At 46.3% G+C, this 23,107-nt stretch overlaps 1 protein-coding gene across 1 annotated transcript in view; it reads right to left on the bottom strand.

The window, feature by feature from the left end:
* ACSBG2 (acyl-CoA synthetase bubblegum family member 2) overlaps positions 1–22,203 on the bottom strand; it is a gene marked incomplete at both ends in the record, with an annotated part of 30,177 nt that extends 7,974 nt beyond the window's left edge. Inside the window, 8 exon segments of the mRNA XM_079701475.1 lie at positions 3,361–3,537; positions 8,486–8,635; positions 13,228–13,242; positions 13,244–13,315; positions 15,605–15,725; positions 16,583–16,671; positions 20,372–20,571; positions 22,149–22,203. Coding sequence (XP_079557601.1) covers positions 3,361–3,537; positions 8,486–8,635; positions 13,228–13,242; positions 13,244–13,315; positions 15,605–15,725; positions 16,583–16,671; positions 20,372–20,571; positions 22,149–22,203 — 879 coding nt within the window.
* Positions 22,204–23,107: the final 904 nt, after the last annotated feature.

Below are 23,107 nucleotides of genomic sequence, written 5' to 3'. Positions count from 1 at the left end.
GCCTTCTTGCCAAACACAAAAATTACCTCAAAATGGATCACAGACCTAAAAGTAAGAGCTAAATCTAAAAGCCCTCCAGAAGAACACATAGAAGAAAATCTCTGTGACCTTGGAGTAGGCAGTGATTTCTTACAAATGACACCAGGAGCATGGAAGAAAAAAAATCAATAAATTGGAGAGTTAACACTCATTAGAGGTAAACACATTTTGCTTTTCAAAAGACACTAGTAAGAAAATGAGAAGACAAGCCATGGAACTGGGAGAAAGTATTTGCAAATCATATATTTGTTAAAGGATTTGTATAAAGAACCCTTAACATTCAACAATAAGAAGATATACCATCAGATTTTTTAATGGTTAAAAATTTGATCAGACATTTTTCCAAAGAAAATATACAAACGGCCAGTAAGTCAGGAAAAGTTGCTCACCACCATTAATCATTCAAGAAATGCAAATTAATATGGGAGATACCACTTTGCATCTACCAGGATGGCAATAATAATAAAAACAAAACAAAACAAAAACAAGTGTTGGTGAGGATGTGGAGAAATTGGACCTCTCGTACACTTCTGGTTGGGAATGTAAAATGACACAGCCACTTTGAAAACATTCTGGCAGTTGCTTATGATGTTAAGCCAGGGTCCAGTGGTTAAGACTCTGCACTTCCACTGCAGGGGGCATGGGTTCGATCCCTGGTGGGGGAACTAAGATCCCACGTGCTGTGCGGTGCAGCCAAAAAAAAAATGTTAAGACAGCTTTGTTTCCTGGTTGACAATTTAAAATTTTTTGACAGTAGGGGTTGATAAGGATATTGGAGACTAGGAACTTCTCAGGCCCTGTAGGCGAGTGTGTATACATTATGTTTTCAGCCGGAAAATAAAGTATTCATTTACTGAGTGTCTAATGTGTCTCAGACACTGAGCATGGGGGATATGAGAGTGGCCGAAAGGGGTCAAGGTGATATCTAAGCAGGGAACTAAATGACATGGAGCAGCCAGCCATGTGAAGAACAGGAGAATGAGCCCTCTGGAAGGAATTACAAATGCCCTGAGACTTAGCCTAGGGGAGATTATCCTGGATTTTCCAGGTGCGTCCAGTGTCATCACAGGGGTCCTTGTAAGAGGGAGGCAGGAGGATCAGAGAGGTGTGACAGTGGGAGCAGAGGTAGGTGTGTGTGTGGGGTGTGTGTGTGTGTGTGTGTGTGTGTGTGTGTGTGTGTAAGAGAGATTTGAAGATGCTATGTGCTCCTGGCTTTGAAAATAGAGGAAGAGACCACAAGCCAAGGAACATAGGCAGCCTCTAGAAGCTAAAAAAGGCAAGAAAACCAGTTCTCCCCCAGAGTTTGCAGAAAGAACACAGTCCTGCTCATGTCTTGGTTTTATCCCATTGAAATCCATTTTAGACTTCTGACCTCCAGAACTGTGGGATAATAAATTTATGTTGTTTTAAGCCACTAAGTTTTGTGGTCATTTGTTCCAGCAATCATAGGAAGCAAATACAGAGAATGTAGCTGAGGAAAGTGCAGAGTTCTTTTCTGGCTCTGTTAAGTCTACAAGGTCCGGACATACAAGAATTCTTTCACTTACTTAACATGAAAAACCTACCAAAGATGATCTCCAGCTAAATGGAGAGGTAGCCCCCCAGAAAGAACACAAGGACCTTAGAAAACAGAGGATTCAGCACAGGAGTGGGAGGAAGGGATATCCCTGCATGACAGCTTGTAGAAGCTACTGTTGATGTCCTCTTCAGACCTCTAATGGTCCACAGCTTCCCTCTTCTTCAGAGAACTGCCCTTATTCAGAAATGCCTGGGAAGTTATGCACCCACATGAGTGCATAAGCCTATAGCCAGTGACTCTCTGAGATGGGGGTACAAAAGCCCAGACCCCTTGCCTCAAAGCAGTACAACTGTGGTGCCATTCATGCTTCAGAGATTCCCATGGGATTGGCTTGTGTAAGGGCCATTCCACTTACATGCCAGCTGAACTTACATCCTCTCTTCTCCCCTTGCTGTATCTTGCTCCCCTCACTCCCTTACAGTTTTCACCTGAGAGATCCTACTCAATTAATTACAAAAATCTCCATCCCATCTCAGGTTCTGCTTTGAGGGGGCCCAATCTAGGACAACTTAAAACAACAACCAGTCCTACTCAGGGCAGAAGGTTGGAGGAGAAAATAGTGCAGTAGGTATTAGAACATTTGGAAAATCCTGATAAACATGTGACAGTTGAGATGGAGCAACTGGACAGCTATACAGAAAACTTCCACCAGATTGGAAAAGAAAGGCAACTATTAACTCTGGGGAAAACAAAAGGTTGTACCAGACAGGAAATGTAATCATGTAGTAAACTACACGGCTCCGTTAACTAAGAAATCTTTTCATTGAGAGGATGGGAAAAGGGGAAGCAAGTGAAGATGGGGGTGTAAGAGGATTAAATCCTTGCCTACTGCAATGGAAAAGTAATAGGGCTTCCCTGGTGGCGCAGTGGTTGAGAGTCCGCCTGCCGATGCAGGGGACACGGGTTCGTGCCCCGGTCCAGGAATATCCCACATGCCACAGAGCAGCTGGGCCCGTGAGCCATGGCCGCTGAGCCTGCGCATCCGGAGCCTGTGCTCTGCAATGGGAGAGGCCACAACAGTGAGAGGCCTGTGTACCGCAAAAAAAAAAAAAAAAGTAATAGATAATATTTAAAAGTGCATGAATCAAGAAAATTATTACATATTTTTTAAAAACTGGAGGTAAATGCCAGAAGAAGTCTCTTGAAAATTCTGGAGAGTTTGCCTCTGGAGGGTGGTTAGGACACTGCTGTTTTTCAAAAGAGGTCCAAAATCCCTTATCTCAAACCCTTGGGGCCAGATGTGTTCTGGAATTTAGAATTCTCTGGCCTTCAGAAAGGTAATATGGTGTTTATTTCATTTGTTACATGAATCCCACGGTGGTGTCTTGGCAAGCCAGCTGAAATCCTTCACATTAATATTTCTGCAGATACACATATTCCCAATAAGTGGGATAAAAATGAAGACTCCAAATAGCTTCACATCAGTTCAGGTCAGATTTTACTGCCAAAAACATTTGGTTTGGGGAGCATTTTGGAGTTGGGAATACTGACTTAAAAAGAACTACACACATACACACACGTTCTGCTTTCAATACCATTCACATCTTAGTCTTAGGTTGTTCAGTGTACAGTCTGCACAACCATGGATACCGTGACTTGGATAAAGATAAAAACTGAAAGAAGGTGGCTGACTGTTTCAAATGCTGCCAACTTGGAGCATTAGATGGGGATGGAGAAGGAACCCCCAGATCTGGGACTTGGAGGAACCATCCACTCCTGCGGGCTGCCCTTAGCCTTAATACCTCGAGTGCATCTGGTTGAGCAAAGTAGATGAAAGCCCCGACCTTCATGGGTATCCAGACATCCATCATCTGAGCTGCGATGTGGCTGAGAGGAAGGTAGCTGACCACCACCTCCTGCTTCTCAGGAGCATAAGCCAGACTGAAGTCCCTTGCCACTGACCCCGCCGTCCACGTGATCTAGAACACAAGTCGAGCTTAAAATCCAGTAGGATTCAGCGCGCCTCCTCCTTGCCCGAGGGCCATTTAAGTACAATTATTTAACAAACACAAAGCACCTGCTTAGGCACCACTCTTGTACTTTACAAGCATTGAGTCACTTAGTCCTCATCTTCACACACCGGGGTTGATGACTGCGATTCTCCCACCTTACAGATGGGGAACCAGAAGCACAGAGAGGTTCACTGACTTGCCTGAGGATGGAAGGAGCAGAAAACTTCGACGGGAAGCTTTGGGGGATTACCAGACACCCTAGGATCCAGCAACAGACCCTAGAGTCAGAATGTGTATCGGGGATAGTCAGAAATCTGAAGGATTCAGCAAGTGTCCCGGAATCAAATCCTGACTCCACCATTTACTAGCTGTGTGACCCTGGGCTATTTGCTTAAAAATCCTTTGCAACCTGTATTTGCTCATCTGTAAAAGGGGCACAGGGGTTCCTCGTGCCCAACATAAAACTATAAAACCAACACTGTCCAACAAACGAAAAGGCCACCCATAATCCCATGGCATTAATACGCCAACAATTAGTATGTTAATGTTTTTCTTTCTCCGGTGCATACCTTGATGGAAAGTTTTAGCATACCTGTAATTTTGCAATCTGTATTTTTTACTGGTGTCATAAGTCTCTGGCAAACAGTCGTCTCATTCATGCAGCCACACGGGCCTCTGCACTGTTCCTCCAACACATCAGGCAAGGTCCCGCCTCAGGGCCTTTGCACGGGCTGTTCCCGCTGCCTGGGATGGGCATCCTCTAGCTGTCTCCACAACTGACTCCTCAAGATGTTATATTCTGGTTAAATGTCGCTTCCTTACGGAAGCAGTCTCACATCACCCGAACTGAAGTTTCCAGCATCTTTCTAATCTGCTACGTACTGCTTGCCACAATCTGAGTGGTTTTATTTGTTCATTCCCTGGCTGTCTTCCCGAGGGCCACCATTGGGTCTGTTTTGCCCAAAGCTGTTTTCCCAGCACATAGTAGGTGCCCAGTAAATTGTTGTTGAATGAATGAATGAATGAGGAAAGAGAAGTTACATTTAAGTGTAATGAAATATGCAAAGCACTCACCCTGTAGTAAGCCCTCAAGATTTGTCCCTCTTCTTTCTCTGGGCCTCAGGATGGAGGGATTTTCTGTCTGTACCCATAAGCACTGTCACCCACAGTGACCCAAGGAACCCAGTGCCCATTTGTTGAGAAAAGGGGCTAGGTGTGTGTAGACCGTGATTTACAGTGGTTTAGACACAGCTGGGTTCAGATCCTGGCTCAGACCTTTCTATGCTCTCTGACCTTATGCAAGTCATTTCCCCTCTCTGAGCCTCAGTTTCCCAATCTCTGAAAGGGGTTAATGATACGTCTTACCTTGTGGGGTTTCTGTTAGGGGTTAGCGTGTTTATCTCAGCATGGCATAGTACCCTATAAATGGGAGAAACTTTGAGCTGTTGACATATGTTGAGAACATGGGACTAGCTTTGACTTCCTGCTATAAAGATGATTATGATTTAAAAAATAATAGCCGACAGGGATTTTTTTTTTTTTTTTTTTTTTTTTTTTTTTGCGGTATGTGGGCCTCTCACTGTTGTGGCCTCTCCCGTTGCGGAGCACAGGCCCAGCGGCCATGGCTCACGGGCTCAGCCGCTCCGCGGCATGTGGGATCCTCCCAGACCGGGGCACGAACCCGTTTCCCCTGCATCGGCAGGCGGACTCTCAACCACTGCGCCACCAGGGAAGCCCCAGGGATTATTTTTTTAATCCCAATGTGCCAGGCTTTGCTCTGAGCATTTTATGTCTGTGCGGTAGGTTAAAGACAACTGCAAATTCTCTGCCACCCTTGCCATTCAGAGCTGGAGTCTGTTTTCCTTTCCCTTCACAGGGCTGGTCTAGTGACTGGTTTTGACCCACAGAGTGGAGCACCGTGTAAACTTCTGACATTGAGTCCTAATAGACTGCAGCTTCTGCCTTTGTATAAGGGCATGCTTGCCCTCGGGGGAGCCAGCACCACGTTGAGAAGTTCGACTGCCTCGATGCCTCTATGCTGTGAGGAAGCCCAAGCCCCATGAAACACGTGAGTGAAGCCCTGCTTGGACCTGCCAGCCCAGCCTGGGCACCAGCTGAATACAGCTGAGTGACCCCAGCTGACACTCTGTAGGGCAGAAAAGACACTTTGCCAAGCCCTTCCCAAATTCCAGACCCAGAAATAGCACACTCTTGGTGTTTTAAGTTGCTAAGTTCTAGAACGGTTTGTTACACGGCCGTAGCTAACTGACACAGTATAGGAAATAATTTAACCTTCATAGCAACTCTGAAAGGTAGCAACCATTCTTGTCTCCATTTTACAGATGGGCAAACCGAAGCCCAGAGAAGTTAAGGAAATCTTCTCAGGTCACATAGTTAGCAAGTCGGGGAGCCAGGATGCAGATCCAGGCAGACTTGCTCCAGGGGCTCGACTTTGGTCTGCCCTCTGTGAGGACATGATCTCACTAGACATGAAGCCACTGGGAGCATGGATGCTGGCCAGGGTTGGGTGGGGGCCTCATCAGACTCCATTCATTCAGTCCACAAAATGGATTGAATCCTCCTGTACACCAAGCACTGGAGACACAGCAGTGAACCAGACAGATAGCCCCTGCCCTCAAGGAGCTGTTGTTCATGATAAACACATGACTGTATAATATGGCAGTGTAAGAAAAAACAGTAGCCAAATGGGGCTTGGGGGCTAATGGGATGGTTTATTTTTCTTTGCTATTTTAAACGTGGAAGTCAGGGAGGGCTTCACAGAGGCGGTGACATTTGAGCAGGGACCCGGAGGAGGTGAAGGAGCAAGTCATGTGGGTCTCTGGGAAATAGTATTCCATGTAGAGGGAACAGCCAGTACAAAGGCCAGTGTGTGCTGCCAGCTATTAAGCTGGACTGGTGGGGAAAGCCCTTATAAAGTAGAAACGCGTCATTTTAAAACTAGCAGTCTTGGGGCTTCCCTGGTGGCGCAGTGGTTGGGAGTCCGCCTGCCAATGCAGGGGACACGGGTTCGTGCCCCGGTCTGGGAAGATCCCACATGCCGCGGAGCGGCTGGGCCCGTGAGCCATGGCCGCTGAGCCTGCGCATCTGGAGCCTGTGCTCTGCAATGGGAGAGGCCACAGCAGTGAGAGGCCCGCATACCGCAAAAAAAAAAAAAAAACTAGCAGTCTTTCTGACTCACAGAGTGGAGCGTGTTGGGTGTATGTCCTGCCAGACACTTTCCTGCTTTTAAAACCTACACACATGTACATCACTCGCTGCCGTTTTTCAGTTTTTAACAAAATCGCGTTGTGCTCTGTGTACTGTTCTTCAACCAGCTTTAACATATTTGTAACGATCGCATCTTTGGACATTTTTACACCTTAGCCCCATAGACCTACAGTGTAGTTAAAGATGTGGATTGTGGCACCTGCCTGCCTGGGTTTCAGCTCCTGGCCCTGCCATGCTTCTTGCTGTGTGACCTGGGTCCAGCAGCTTAATCTCTTTGGGCTTCAGTTTTCTCATCTGTAGAAACAGCGTCCGCCTGATAGAACGGATAGAATCATAGAATTGCTGTGAGGATTTACAAAGTCTAAAACTCTGGGGACGGCCCCTGGCCCCATAGTAAGTGTGCAACAGAAATAAACCGTCACTGTCTTTCTTGTTCTTTAAAAAAACACCGGGGCTTCCCTGGTGGCGCAGTGGTTAAGAATCCGCCTGCCAATGCAGGGGACACAGGTTCGAGCCCTGGTCCAGGAAGGTCCCACATGCTGCAGAGCAACTAAGCCAGTGTGCCACAACTACTGAACCTGCACTCTAGAGCCCAAGAGCCACAGCTACTGAGCCCGCGTGCCACAACTACTGAAGCCTGCGTGCCTAGAGCCCTTGCTACGCAACAAGAGAAGCCACTGCAATGAGAAACCCATGCACCACAATGAAGAGTAGCCCCCGCTCGATGCAGCTAAAGAAAGCCTGCGTGCAGCAACAAAGACCCAACACAGTCAAAAATAAATAAATAAATAAATTTATGAAAAAAACACCAAAAACCAACAACTTTATCGAGGTGTAATTGACATACAGGGAACCGCATTTGAAGTGTTCAGTTTGGCACATATGGACTATGTCTGCACCCGTGAAGCCAGCCATCACCACCATCGAGATGGTGGACATTTCCATCATCTTTGTAATGCCTCCCTCTTGCCCTCCCCAGGCAGCCACTGGTCTGCTTTTGGTCCCTGTAGATAAGTTTGCATTTTCTGGGGCCTGCACCATGCGGCTTGCAGGATATTAGTTCCCCGACCAGGGATAGAACCCAGGCCCTCGGCAGTGGAAACACAGTGTCCTAACCACTGGCCTGCTAGGGATGTCCCCCATAAACAGGATCTTTTAGCATGTATTCTCCTTATTCTTTCCTAACAGTGACCTAAATAACCATCAGATTTGGACTCCACCCAGACATGCGTAAGTTTTCCCCAAGCACACGGCCTTCCTCAAGTAACTAAAACAGCTTCTGCTTTACCCCTGAAACACAATGTGTATACTGCCCTTTCATGTATTTATTTTATCAAACACGGTTCTGAGCTCAAACAACCCATGAGGCAGGGACTGTTACATTGCACCTGTTTCACAGATGAGGAAACTGAGGCTTGGAGATGTCACATGCCCTGCCCAAGATCACAGAGCCAGGTCTGCTCCAGAGTCCCTGATCTCAACCCCTGCACTATGCTGCCGCCAACCTTGGAAGCATTTGCATAACTCTCTATGACCCACAGATCAAGGACCCCGCCATGTGCTGGGCCCCTAAACGCCACTGCGCCCCTGTGGGTCAAGAACAAAACTAGCCTGAAGGCCACTGCCCTGGAGTGATGGGACCCTGGATGCTGCAAATTTCGTCCCTGTCAGCAGAGACAGCACTTACGTTGTCATGGCTAAGCATCACCCCCTTGGGATAGCCTATGGTCCCAGAAGTGTAGATGATCACAGCACACTGATTGGCCTTCTGACTCTTTATGATCTGGTCCAGCTGGGACTCGGGGATGCTATTGCCGAGCTCCATGAAATCATCCCACTGTGGAAAAAAAAGACAAGCGAAGACCTAAATAGACATTTCTCCAAAGAAGACACAAAAGATGGCCAAGAGGCACATGAAAAGATGCTCAACATCACTAATTATTAGAGAAATGCAAATCAAAACTACAATGAGGTATCATCTCACACCTGTCAGAATGGCCATCATCAAAAAGTCTACAAACAATAAATGCTGGAGAGGGTGTGGAGAAAAGGGAACCCTCTTGCACTGTTGGTGGGAATGTAAATTGATACAGCCACTATGCAGAATAGTATGGAGGTTCTTTAAAAAACTAAAAATAGAACTATCATATGACCCAGCAATCCCAATACGAGGCATATACCCTGAGAAAACCATAATTCAAAAAGACACATGCACCCCAATGTTCATTGCAGCACTATTTACAATAGCCAGGACATGGAAGCAACCTAAATGTCCACCAACAGAGGAATAGATAAAGAAGATGTGGTACATATATACAATGGAATATTACTCAGCCATAAAAAGGAACAAAATTGGGTCATTTGTAGAGTTGTGAATGGCCCTAGAGACTGTCATACAGAGTGAAGTAAGTCAGAAAGAGAAAAACAAATCATATATTAACACATACATGTGAAATCTTGAAAAATGATGCAGATGAACCTATTTGCAAAGCCAAAATAGAGACAGTGTAGAGAACAAACATATGGACACCAAGGGAGGAGATGGAAGGGTGGGATGAACTGGGAGATTGGGATTGACATATATACACTACTATGTATAAAATAGATAACTAATGAGAACCTGCTGAATAGCACAGGGAACTCTACTCAGTGCTCTTGGTGACCTAAATGGGAAGGAAATCCAGGGAAGAGGGGATATATGTATACGTATAGCTGATACACTTCACTGTACAGCAGAAACTAACACAACATTGTAAAGCAACTATACTCCAAAAAACAAACAAAAGAAGTGGAGGGTGAGGACTCAGGGTGTGTGAGTGGGGTCCTCAGCACCTAGGAGTTCCCTTCCCCAGTTGGATCTTGCCCCACCAGCTTCTCCCGAAGCATGATTCCCAGCAGGAGCAAAGGCACCTCTTACAAAAGCCCTAAGATGTTTGCTTCTTCTCCTCCACTTCCCAGGCAGGCTACTCAAGCACCGGTGCCTTGGTTTCCTCATAGGTAAAATGGGAATGACATCAAGACCCAACTCCTTGGGTGGTTTTAAGCAGTAAATGGGTTAATATATGTAAAATGCTCAGAACAGCAGAGTTCAATATTACTTGTGCTCTGCCTCCCCAGATGCCACTCAGCACCTCAAACTTATTAGTTACCAGATTGATGTGGCTGAGGGCCACTGTGATTGGTTTAAGCTAGAAGGTCCCATCTGCCTGGGCCACAGTGGTTAGACTGGGTCTGGGCATGTGACCTCAGGTGGTCCAATCACAGTGAAGGTCAGGGCTTTTGCTGGAAGTGCTGGGACATGAATGAGTCATCTGAACGTGAATAAGATGTAGCCATAGGAGCTGCTGGACCATCTCAGGACTAGGGGGAATCAAGGCTGGCATGGAGCCAAAATATGAAGAGAGTAAAATGGAGTCTCGGTCACGTTATTTGAGCCCCTGGTTCCAGCCATGCCTGAAATCCACACCCTAGGTTGTGGATATGAGCCAATAAATGGTCCTTTAAGCTTAAGCCGTTAGGTGTTAGGCTTTTGTCACTTGCAACCAAAGACATCCTTACTGATAAGAGATACATCATCTCCCTATGGCAGATGAAGGAGCTGAGGCTCAGAGGTGGTAAGTTACCTGCCCAGGGTCACACAGCAGGTAGACAGAGGAACTATCATTCTAACCCAAGACTGTCTGACTCCAGAGCCTGTGCTGTTAATTAGCTTAGAATTTGGTGCCTCAGAAGGAGCTGTTGGGCTGTGTGAACCAAATTTCACCTGGGACCTGCAAAAATTCTACCTCTGAGCCCCTGGTGAGGCTCTGGATGAGGGCAGTGTCCTATCTGCAAGATAGAGGACACTCCACATCCTCCAGAAATGGCCAGTATTGCCTGTAGCCTGCCAGGGCAATGCTGGCCCCATCTGAAAGGGAAGAACCTTTACCCAGACCATCTCTAACAGGGTAGGGTGATGGTGAGAGGAGCAGCACACAAAAGCCTTTTGCAGGACCCTGTCCTTTCTCTGAGAGCTGCCTCAAGCCCTCCCCGCCAAAGGATGCTCCCCTAATCGCTGGTGAAAACCTCATTCTCCCATGGCCACAAATGATTGGATTAGGTAGACACCAGACCCAGTCCTGTCCAATCCAGTCCTCTCTCTCGGTAATCTGGAATTGGTCCTGAGTCCAATCCCAGGCATCGTAACCTACCCAGTTAATTGTCTTATTCTGCCATCCCCCGCCCCCGAATTTCACCTTCTAATTTCCCAGGCGCTTTCTTTTTCTCTCAGTTCTAATGAATGTATTCCTAAACTGAATCTCAAAACGGTAGGTGCTAGTCACCCTTGCAGAGAAGTAGATACCGTATGTCACAGAACTCTTCCCTATAAATCATTGTCCTCAACCAGGGGTGATTTTGCCCCCTAGGGGACTTAGGCAATGTCTGAGGATATTTTTGATTGTTTCAACTGAGAGGGTGCTATTGGCATCTAGTAGGTGGAGGCCAGGGATGTCGCTCAACATCTTACAATGCACGGGACGGCCCCCATGATGAAAAATTATCCAACCCAAATGTCCAACAAGGCTGAGAAACCCGGCTATAAATACTGTTTCTAACAAATGAGTTTATTTAACTTATCCAGGCTTAAGATATTGTTTCTGTGTTGGTCATTTTTAACCTCTGAAAGGTCTGTAATTCTGATCGGCTGTCTTACTTAATTAGTCATTATCCTGGTCTTAATATTTAAATGTTTTCTGAAAGGTGCACGAGCTGGTGCGTGTTTTGGCCAGAAAGGATCATTGACATCTTTCCTCCCGTTTGCGTGGAGGGCAAACCAAATAAACTCCATGACATTTTAGGATGTCTGATTTGGATCATGGGTTTGCTGGCCTAACAGCAGCTCGTCCTGGCCCCTCACAGCCCTCCTGCCCTGACTTCTGGAGTTAACTCATTGTATCCTTAAAAACAAAACCCAGGGCTTCCCTGGTGGCGCAGTGGTTGAGACTCTGCCTGCCAATGCAGGGGACACAGGTTCAAGCCCCGGTCTGGGAAGATCCCACATGCCGCGGAGCAACTGGGCCAGTGCGCCACAACTACTGAGCCTGCGCGTCTGGAGCCTGTGCTCCACAACAAGAGAGGCCACGACAGTGAGAGGCCCGCACACTGCAATGAAGAGTGGCCCCCGCTCGCCGCAACTGGGAGAAAGCCCTCGCACAGAATCGAAGACCCAACACAGCCAAAAATTAATTAATTAATTAATTAAAAAACAAAACAAACAAAAACAAAACCCAAACCCCCCCCCTTTGGCTTAAGTGGATTTCTGTTGCTTGCACCCAAGCATTTTCTGCCTCTAGAAGACCCTGAGGCACAGTGAATTTGCAAAAAAATGACTGCGACAACATTTACAGTGTCACCCACTCTTCAGGGGCCCCGCCCTTCCCTCAGTAAGAGCTGAAGTCTGGGCCCTCATGCAGCTTGGCCTTGCTGGGCAGTGTGTTACTTCCAAGAATAGGTCGTTAAAGGCAGGACAGCTTCCACCTGGATATTTCTCTCCCTCAAAACATTCTCTCTGGAGATCTGAGCCACCAATAAGTCCAGAGGTCCTGAAGTCATCATGCTGGAGACAGCACATGGAGACACCACAGAGAGACAGAGAGATGTGCTGGAGGAGCCCCAGCTGCAGGGTTGGGACCAGAGTGAGGACCAGGGGCTTCTCCTTGAGTGCAAAATTTTAGCGGATGCGAGAAAAAAAAAAAAAGCTTGTAATCAAGATAAATAGTACTTTAATGCAATAATTTAAAAGTCACTATCAAAGCAGAGCAAATTCATGATGAATGAATCATCAAAAATTTTAAAAAGGCTCCAGCAGTGCTGTTGGTCCGAGCCATTGCAGAAATGTGCACCCCTATATTCCTATTTGTGTATATTAAAACTGGCTAATGGTTTTAATAGAAATGTTGATGACTTTGCATCTATGAAAACCAGGAAAGTAAATTTATAATAAGTTCTGGTTTGAATACAAATTAAATATTTAAACTTAATGTTGTGAGTTCCAACACATCTAATTTTCAATGATGCAGTATTTTTTCAGTTACCCTAATGGTCTGAAAAGAAACTAATAATAAAATGATTGGTATTGTCTTATGCCACCGATTTTGGGGGTGATTTGTTACACAGCAATAAATAACCAGAACAGACACCTTCTGGTAAATCAGAACCTTCATGCCAGAAAAAAATTCTCTCAGAAGCCTCACCCCCTTCCCTTGTGAGGCCCCTTCCTCTCCCTCACTCACCACCCACTTACCACCCACTTCCTTTGAGAGTCCCCACCCACTTCCCTTGTGAGGCCCCTCCCTCTCCCTTGCTCACCACCCACTTCCTTTGGGAGTGCCCTCCTTCCCTTTCAAGGCTGTGCCCTCCCCTTTGCTCAGTGCCCCCTGTCACACTTACAGAGTACAGGTTGTTACATTTTGCTCTCCTTCGCAGGCAGCCTGTACTGAACGATTGCTTTTAGGGTCTCCATCTTGGTCTTTGGAATCTGAAAAAAAGTTGTGTATGGACCTCATGGTACCGGGGCCCTGGAGGAGCGCATCCTAAGCTCTCTCCCTCAGGGACCTCAGCCTCTTTCCCTCCCCCTGGCCACGCAGTAGAACTTTTGCTCTTTGTCTTGACTGACAGGTCGGTATCCGTAGACTGTAACCATCACAGAGGGTTGAGGGCAACAGCCTCCTGAATTCTGCTGTGCAGAGCTGTGGCTTTGGTGGGTGAGTCGAAGGAGGCCCTCCCGGCTCTTCGTCTCCTGGCACCTTATGCTTCACAGCCAAGATCCAGCTAACCTTCTGGTTGGAGTAGGACTACAGAAGTCCTCCATGAAGGTGGCTGGAACTGGGTGGGTTCAGAACTCTCTACCTAAACCTAGACCTGTAAGGTTCAGGTAACCAGGCCTGTGGGATTCTTGCCCCCCTGTTCGTGCAAAGGAAGGAGTGTGCCTGTATGACATTTCTAGCCAATCCAGTGAAGAAGTCACTTCCAACATCCAGTACACTCCTTATAATTATAACCAAGTCTCTGGCACGACCTGGAGAGAAAAGATGACAGAAGTGCTTGTAACAGCTGGACAAGACTTTTCCAGAGAGAGAAGAAAGAGACATCCAAAAAGCCTGAAGCAGGCAGTAGCTGGGATGTTGGAGGGATATAAAAAGTCCAGGCCAGCTGGAATGGGGATGGAAGGGAGAAGGCCGGGGGAGGATGCAGGAAAGGATGGAAGGGCCAGGTAGGCCATGCCTTGGAGGTGACAGCAGGAGTTTGCAGTTTATTCTAAAGAAAGAAGGGAAGCACTGGAGGGTTATGAGCCGTGACCATCACCCAGAATCAAAGATTTCCAAGTGGAGCTGAACGTCCAGTTTGGGAGGAGAGTATCAGAAGCCTGGCTTTGAATCTTCCATGCAGAGCAACCAGAACAAGAAATCTCCCACAAACTGCATCTTTGATGAAACTAAGAGATGGAAATAATTTATGCATGTGAGGTTGAATATACCAGAACAAGGACAGGAAGCCATAGCAATGAGGTGGCTGCAGGGGAAAGGATGGGGCACATGACCTCCTCTAACGGTGGAAAAATCCAAATCGGAAGCCAGTATTCACAGCAAGAAGGAGAAGGGCCCCACCCATCACTCATCACCCACCACCCACCCCGCAGTGTGTTCTGCTGTGAACAGGACAGACAGGGCATGACATGAGTACCAGGGACCAAAGAAGCATGCCTTCAGAAAGCAGTTTCAGAGAGTAGACGTCTGTCCTCACTGAGCCAGCTCAGGAATTAGGCGTCGAAGGAGGCCTGGTGGTACAAAATATCCTGTTTCACTGAGTCTGGCTGGATTCCACTGAGGCTGGCAAATCTATCCTAATTTCAGAGAAGTTAAAATGTGGGGAAGCACATGGCCCACGGCGTTCAGAGAATGCCATCCATGGCGAGACATCTCAACTCGAGAAATATTAAAAAGTGACTCAGAAAAGATGAAATATGGTATTAAAGAAACAGTCACAGGAATTCCTTGGTGGTCCAGTGGTTAGGACTCTGCTCTTCCACTGCTGGGGTCCCGGCTTTGATCCCTGGTTGGGGAACTAAGATCCCACAAGCTACGCAGTGCAGTGGCTCTTGGGGTGAGGCATGAATCTGGCCATCGAGGCTCACCCCTCCCAAGGACTCCTCTCCCCTCAGGATCCTTCTGCCAAAAGCTGGTTCAGGCAACTGCCGCTCGTTCAAACACAAGCCATCGGAAATGTTTCTTGCAACATTACAAAGGTAACACAAGGGGAAAAAAAAAAGGAATAAGAGAGGGTCAGATTTCACTGTGCACAAAAAGTCACTGCAAAGCAAAGGAAAATTGCCCCCTAACCTTCCAACATAAAACCTAGGATGTAATGGGGTAAACGCAGCTGGGAAGGAAGAACACAAAGCAAACATACAAGCCCTGAGGGGAGAGCCAGACATCAGAAAGAAGTGAAACAGGAAGTGGTCGGACTTATGAAAGAAACAGGAAAGAAAGACAAAAGCATTTCAAGAAGGAGGACAATTATAAGAGGTGAACATAGCAAGGATGACAAGGTTGAAAATAACTGTTTCTAAAAGAAAACTGATAAACAGTGAACTGTATATAAAATAACACACAAACACATTTTTAAAAACAGAGGCTGAGTAGGAAATGAATATGCATTGGAAATTAAACTCATCCACTCCACACACACTCACTCCACACACACACACACACACACCCTCCTTCCCCCAGTGACTGGAAGGCAGCAATGGGGGGGCAGAGGGGTTTACCGAAAGGATTTTCTGCAGCTGTAGGTCATTTTCCACCAGCAGGATGTTCACTTTGGCGTGAGCAGTGACATATTGACAGGCTTCTGCAGAGTTGGTGGCATAAATACCAACACAGAAGCCCCTGGGAAAAGAAAACACATTCACGAGTATGCCCCACATACCTTAAGTCAAGAACGAGCGTTCTGGAAGGTGGGGGGAGGGGAAGCGTCTGTGGGGGAGGGGAAGGGTCTGCGGGGAAGGTCTGAGTTTGCAGCCTCAGCACCAGCTTCCCTCCCTCCACAGCTGGACAGTGATGAAAAGGACAAAAATGACAGTGATGATGAGAGGATGGGCTCCCGGGATGTCATTATGACATGGAACCCTCACAGTACCCCATTTTACAGATGAGGAAACTGAGGCTCAGGGCAGGGAAGTCACTTGTTCAGGGTCCCATGGCAAATAAGAGGTGGGGGTTGGGCCCCCCCACCCCTCCACCCGTTCCCTTCATTCGCAACCTTTCGTTCTTGCTTTGAACCATTCTGCTGTGGGTTCCCTTTGTATCTCCCTGCTGGCTGATGACATCAAGGATCTTTCCAAGTGCCTGTTGGCTACTTCCCTTAGTGATGTTTCTGTACAAGTCTCTTGCCCATTTAAAAAAAAATTTTTTTTTTTTTTTTTTGGCTGTACTGAGCAGCATGTGGGATCTTAGTTCCCCGAACAGGGATCAAACCCATGCTCCCTGTAGTGGAAGCACGGAGCCTTAACCACTGGACTGCCAGGGAAGTCCCTCTTTTTGTGTTTTTATTCCTGAGTTGTAGAAGTCCCTTGTGTATTTGAGATACTAGTCCCCTGTTGGACGGGTGTGTGTGTCTATCTCACCGGCTCGCCTGTGGCTGCTTCTGCAACCCCCACTCACATCTCCGTGGGAACCAGCCTGGGGCTGCCAGTCCCGGAGCAGCACCGCCCAACATCCACAGGGACCCGGGCCCGGGGTCTTACCCTGCGAAGATGGCGCCAAGAGCTGCAAGGAACCACTCGACAGAGTTAAACCCAAGGATGCCAACTGAGTGGAAAGGCTCCAAGCCCAGCTGGGGAGGCAAAACCAGACAGACAAACAGAAAACAGAAGCAACAAAGGTGGTTTGCTTCCGGATGGGATCTGCTCACTGGCAGGTGAAAGCAGACCCCAGAGCCCACGGAGTCACAAGGGGGACAGCCTGTGTTGAGATGAAAATCCGGAGTGTGATTTTTTTTGTGACTCTTGGGAGGCTGGTTTACCTCCCTCTCCGTAATACCCCCTTTATTTATTCTAATTTTTATGCTTTTTTTTCTATATTTGTTTTTATTTGGTTGCACCAGGTCTTAGTTGTGGCAGGCAGGCTCCTTAGTTGTGGCTCGCTGGCTCCTCAGTTGTGGCATGCAAACTCTTAGTTGTGGCATACATGTGGGATCTGGTTCCCTGACCAGGTATCGAACCCAGACCCCCTGCATTGGGAGCGCGGAGTCTTAAACCACTGTGCCACCAGGGAAGTCCCCTATGTATTTTATATTTTAACCATTAACCAACTTTAAGTGCACAGCTCAGTGGCATTAAGCACATGCACACTGTTGTGCAACCATCCCCACCATCATCTCCAGAACTTTCTCATCCTCCCAAACTGAAACTCTGTCCCCATTAAACACTGACTCCCCACCCCCTCCCCCAGCCCCTGGCCTTTACCATCTACTTCCTGTCCCTATGGATTTGACTCGTCTAGGGACCTTTTATAAGTGGAATCATATATTTGTCCTTTTGTGTCTGGCTTCTTTTACTTAGTGTAATGTCCCCTAGTTCATCCATGTTGTGACAGGTGTCAGCATTTCACTCCATTTTAAGGTTAATGTTCCATTGTATGGACGGATCACATTTTGGTTATTCATCCACTGATGGGCACTTGGGTCGCTTCCACCTTTTGGCTGTTGTGAGCAATGCTGCTATGAACATGGGTGTCCAAATATCTGTGTAAGTCCCTGCTTTCAATTCTTTTGGGTCTGTACCCAGAAGTGGAATTGCAGGATCATATATGGTGATTCTAAGTTTAATTTTGTGAGGAACCGCCAGACTGTCTTCCAGTGTGGCTGCACCATTTTACCTTCCCACTGACAGTGACGGACGGCTCCAATTTCTCCGCATCCCCACCAACACTTGTTATTGTCTGGGTTTTTTTTTTTTCTTAATTAGCCATCCTAATGAATTCATTTTTATTTTTAATCATAACAGTACTCAAAGAGTGATACCGTAAGGTGGTAATAAATTGCACTTTTGAAGGCATAGCCTTGATCTGAACGTGGTTGAGGATGAATCAGGAGACCTGGACATGAAAGTGATCATGCTTGGTGCTCGCCCCTCTTTTGTCCTGGAAACTCCAATTTTGTTGGCTGTTTTAGTCACCTGGGCAAGGCTGGCAATGACCCTCTGTCCCCGGGGAAAACCTAAGCATTTGGAAGGCATCTGCCTGCTGATGCTTCAGAACGTGATGCAACATGTTTATGCTTAGTGGCAGAAAGGCTGTCTTCACTGTGGACAGTGTCTCTATCAATGTGTAGATAAACTGACTTCTTTCTGATTGGATCCCTGAGATTTAGGAGAGCAGGGGTCCTTGAACTCCAGAACTAAGGGCATAGGGAAAGAGGACCATCTTTCAGGAAGGGTGAACTAGCCACAGCACTATGGCGTGGGGGTAAGGGCAGCCAAGAAGAAATCCAGCCCAAGCAGGTGGTTCCTAATTCCGACCTCTCACAGTCTCTAGATGAAGACACATGGGCATCAGAGGAGGGGAGAGAGGAGCTTGGGTCTAGGTCAAAATGTGATCGGATTTCCTGTAAGTCAGAACCATCAGGAGATGCCCTTTTACAGTACGAGATGTCTGTTACATTCATCATCTATGGCTGCATAACCCATCATCACAAATGTAGCAGCTTAAAAGAGCACACACTTATTATCCCAGTTTCCACACGTCAGGAGTCTGGGGGGCTGCACAGCTGGATTCTCTGCCTAGGATCTCCCAAAGCTGCAGTCAAGGTATCGGTGGGGACCATGACCTCCTCCGAAGCTTGGGGGCCCCGCACTTGGAGGTTGTTTGCAGAATTCATTTCCTTGTGGTTGAATGATTGAGATCCTCTTCTCTTGCTACCTGCCAGCTGAGGACCGCTCACAACTCCTAGAGTCTGTATGCCATCCCCTGCTACATGGCCCTCTCCAAACATGGCAATTTACTTCCAAGACAGCAGGAGAATCTCTCTTAATGGTTCACCCAATTAAGTCAGGCCCACCCAGAGCACCTGCCCTTTCTCATGAACTCACAGTCAACAGATTAGAGACCTTAATGACATCTGTGAAATCCCTTCACCTTTGCCATCTCAGGAGGGAAATCCCATCATAGACCACAGTCACAGGAAGATTATACAGCACAAGTACACCAGAGGTTGGGAATCTCAGTGGAGTCACCTTAGAATTCTGCCTAACATGCCTATCAAATAGGCCCAGATGAACAGTTTTGATAATATGATGTTGACAATAACATAGGTAAACAGATTCTCTCATTCATTGTGAGTGGACTTAAAGGGCATTGTCTTTGTAGGAATTCATTGTACAAAGAAGGTTCAATATGGCACCACGTATCGTAGCAAAGGCTGGAAGCAACTTAAATGCCCACCCATAGGGGGCTGATTAAGTCAATACTGTTACATACGTATTTGCAGTTGTTGAAAAGAATATGGATTTTAAAAAATAAATCAATATGGAAGGATCTCAGAATGCAGCAACCAGCCTCCAAGATGAGTTTCATCTCCTGGTATTTTTGTTCTACACTAATCCCTTACCATATTATATCAAGCTCTGCTTAACCTTGTGAAAGAAGTCATTTCATTGCTGAGATTAGGTTATAAAAGATATCACGGTTCCCATCTGGTTCATTCTCTCTTTTGGATCACTCATTTTGGGGGAAGCTGGCTGCCATATTGTGAGGACACTCAAACAACCCTACAGAGAAGGCCATGGAGCAAGGAACTGAGGCCTCCTGCCAAGAGCCAGCCATGTACAGATGACGCAGCCCAGGCTGACAGCTTGACTACAGCCTCATGAGAGATCCTGAGCCAGAAACATCCAACTAAATCACTCCTGGATTCCTGACCCACAGAAACCAAGAGATAATGAAGCTCTGTCATTTTTTTTTTCCTTGCAGTACGCAGGCCTCTCACTGTTGTGGCCTCTCCTGTTGCGGAGCACAGACTCTGGACGCGCAGGCTCAGTGGCCATGGCTCACGGGCCCAGCGCTCCACGGCATATGGGATCTTACCGGACCGGGGCACGAACCCATGTCCCCTGCATCGGCAGGCAGACTCTCAACCACGGTGCCACCAGGGAAGCCCGCTCTGTCATTTTGAGTCACTAAGTTTTGGGTAATTTGTTATGCAGCAGTAGCTAACTAATACACACATATACTGTGCTAACAGAAAAAAAAGCAGGTTGTAGACTCTTGAGTATAGTATGCTACCATGTGTGTAAAAATGTACTTCTATAGAATTATATAACATGTACACATAATTTATTCCGCAGAAGAGCATAGAAAAAACTGCAAATGATAGCTACCTCCATAAGAGAGGGGACAAAGATTGGAAGGAAATTTTTCACCAGTTAACCTTGTATCTTGGGGTGCCTTGTGCATTTTGTCCCATATGTATGCATACATAAAAGGAATGATTTAATACATGATGAACGAATGAAGGAATGAATGAATGACTCATTTACCTTGAGTAAGGCTCTTGCAGCTTTTCGACAAGCCTCGTAGTACTGGTTGTAATTCAGAACTTCCCACTTTCCATTCTTGTTTGATGCGAGGGCTGGATAAGTCCCAAATCGGTTGACTGACTCCTGAAAAAATTCAGGGATGGTCGTGGGGGTCTCATGGCCTGGCCCGTGTTTTGAAAGCCTCATAAGGACTTCTCCATCTTGGTGAATGGTCCATGGCCCAGGAGTGACTGCAAATAGTCACCAGGGTTGGGTGGCAGACTATTTTTATTCATTTAATAACTCAGGAGTTGGGGGGGGCTGTCTTTTTGAACCTGAATTAATCCCACACCTTGAGTGAAGTCACATGGTCAGTGCTGGTCTACTCAGGCTTCCTCTTTCATTTACTTCTTCCTTACCCTCTCAACAGTTTATTATGAAAATTTTCAAGCATACAAAAAATTGGATTGTATAGCTAATGCCCTCTACCCACCACCAAATTCTACAACTTCTAGCATTTTGCTGTATTTGCTTTATCATATCTCCATCCAGCCATCCCTCTGTTTATCCATCCATTCCTCCATCTTACTTTTTGATACATTTCAAAGTAAGCTGCAGCTGTCCATCCATTTCACCCTTCAACATTTGAATCATTAAAAAAAATTTTATTGAGGTATAGTTGATTTATTACAACGTGTTAATTTCTGCTGTACAGCAAAGTGACTCAGTTATGCATATATATTCTTTTTCATATTCTTTTCCATTGTGGTTTATCACAGGATATTGAATACAGTTCCCTGTGCTACACAGTAGGACCTTGTTGTTTATCTGTTCTATATATAATAGTCTGCATCTGCTTATCCCAAACTCCCAATCCTTCCCTCCCCTACCCCCCTTCCCCTTGGCAACCACAAGCCTGTTCTCTATGTCTGTGAGTCTGTTTCTGTTTTGTAGATAAGTCCATTTGTGTCATATTTGAAATTCTACATACAAGTGATATCATATGGTATATGTCTTTCTCTTTCTGACTTCTCTTAGTATGATAATCTCTAGGTCCATCCATGTAGCTGCAAATGGCATTATTTCACTCTTTTTAAAAACATTTTAATCATTTGGTGTGAATCAGCCTTTAGTATTTGAATCATTAACTAGAATTCCATATTATTTACAAATGATATATATATACACATATCTGCATTACATTATTATTACATCTGCGCCGTATATAATTATATCTGTACCATATGTATAATTACATCTATATTATATATGTATATAATTACATCTGTACTATATAATTATATTCTCAGTCTAAATATTATTACGTCTGTACTATATAAACAATTACATATTACATCTGCCACATATATATACACACAGTTAATCTGCACTATATATAATATATGTAATATGTAACATATAATATTATATATATTATATATTTATGTGCTTTACCCACACAGGCTCACCATCCTAATAAGGAGGTGCTATTATCAATGCCCCCCCGCCCCGCCCCGAGTACCAACAATACACACGAGGCTTCGAAAGAGCAAATGACTCACCCATTGTCACCCGGCTAGCAGAGCTCTGCTCTGAACCACGGGGCCCAGCTGTCAACCACTTGCCTGTGCCGCCTCTGCTCCCCATCACATATAGAGACTTGGCTTCGCAGGTTCGGGCACCTCCGCCAAGGCCAGCACCTGGGGCAGGGAGGAACTGTGCCTGACTCTCCTGGCCCGGACCCCTTTATTAAAAACCATGGCTGACTCAGCGCACCTTTCTCTCTCACACAGCATACCTCGTTCTTGGCCTATGTCTGCTTTAAGGTCCTCAACCTTCTCTTCTCGAGTCATTGGGGTTTCAGCCCTTCCAGGTCCGCAGAGACCATTCTTCACAGCGCTGCAAGGCACAAAGCAGGGAACTTAGCAGGCCTGGCAAAGGGGCTGCAGGTCTGAAGCCAACTCCCATGTCTGCTTAGTCATGTCTTCCCAGAATCCTGGGGTTGATTAGTCATGCCTGTCCTGGGCCTAGGAGGAGAGGAGAGTGTCCTGTATGCCAGATCATAGAGCAGTTGTAAAGTCCAAAGGGTGTTCAGTCTTTGAGTTTCCAGAAGAGTGGCTTAAACAGTTAGAATATAGGGGCCAAGTTCACACGTGATCCTTTGGGTGAGAAAACATTTTGAGGTCTCCTGAAGGAAAGCAACTCTCACAAGAGAGTTCTGCTCTGGTTGGTTACCTTAAAGATAGTACAACATGAGGGACTTCCCTGGTGGCGCAGTGGTTAAGAATCCACCTGCCAGTGCAGGGGACACGGGTTCAAGCCCTGGTCCAGGAAGATCTCACAGGCTGCGGAGAAACTAAGCCTATGTGCCATAACTACTAAGCCTGCACTCTAGAGCCCGCGAGCCACAACTACTGAGCCTGTGTGCCTAGAGCCTGTGCTCTGCAACAAGAGAAGCCACCGCAATGAGAAGCCCACGAACCACAACGAAGAGTAGCCCCCACTCACCACAACTAGAGAAAGCCCGCGGTCAGCAACGAAGACCCAACACAGCCATAAATAAATAAATAAATAAATAAATAAATATTTCTTCAAAATGATAGTACAACATGAAAACCCAAAGGGCATAAAGGAAGAAACAGAGTAAATCTTGTTACATAAAAAGTTAAAAAATTTTCACATAGCAAAGAATACCATGAACAGAATCAAAAGATCAACAACAAACTGAAAAAAAATATATAGGCAACACATCTAATC

This window comes from Hyperoodon ampullatus (assembly GCF_949752795.1).
Source record: "Hyperoodon ampullatus genome assembly, chromosome: 4".
NCBI lineage: Eukaryota > Metazoa > Chordata > Mammalia > Artiodactyla > Ziphiidae > Hyperoodon > Hyperoodon ampullatus.
The sequence above is the reverse complement of the archived record's forward strand: the minus strand, read 5'-3'. Positions and strand labels throughout refer to the sequence as shown.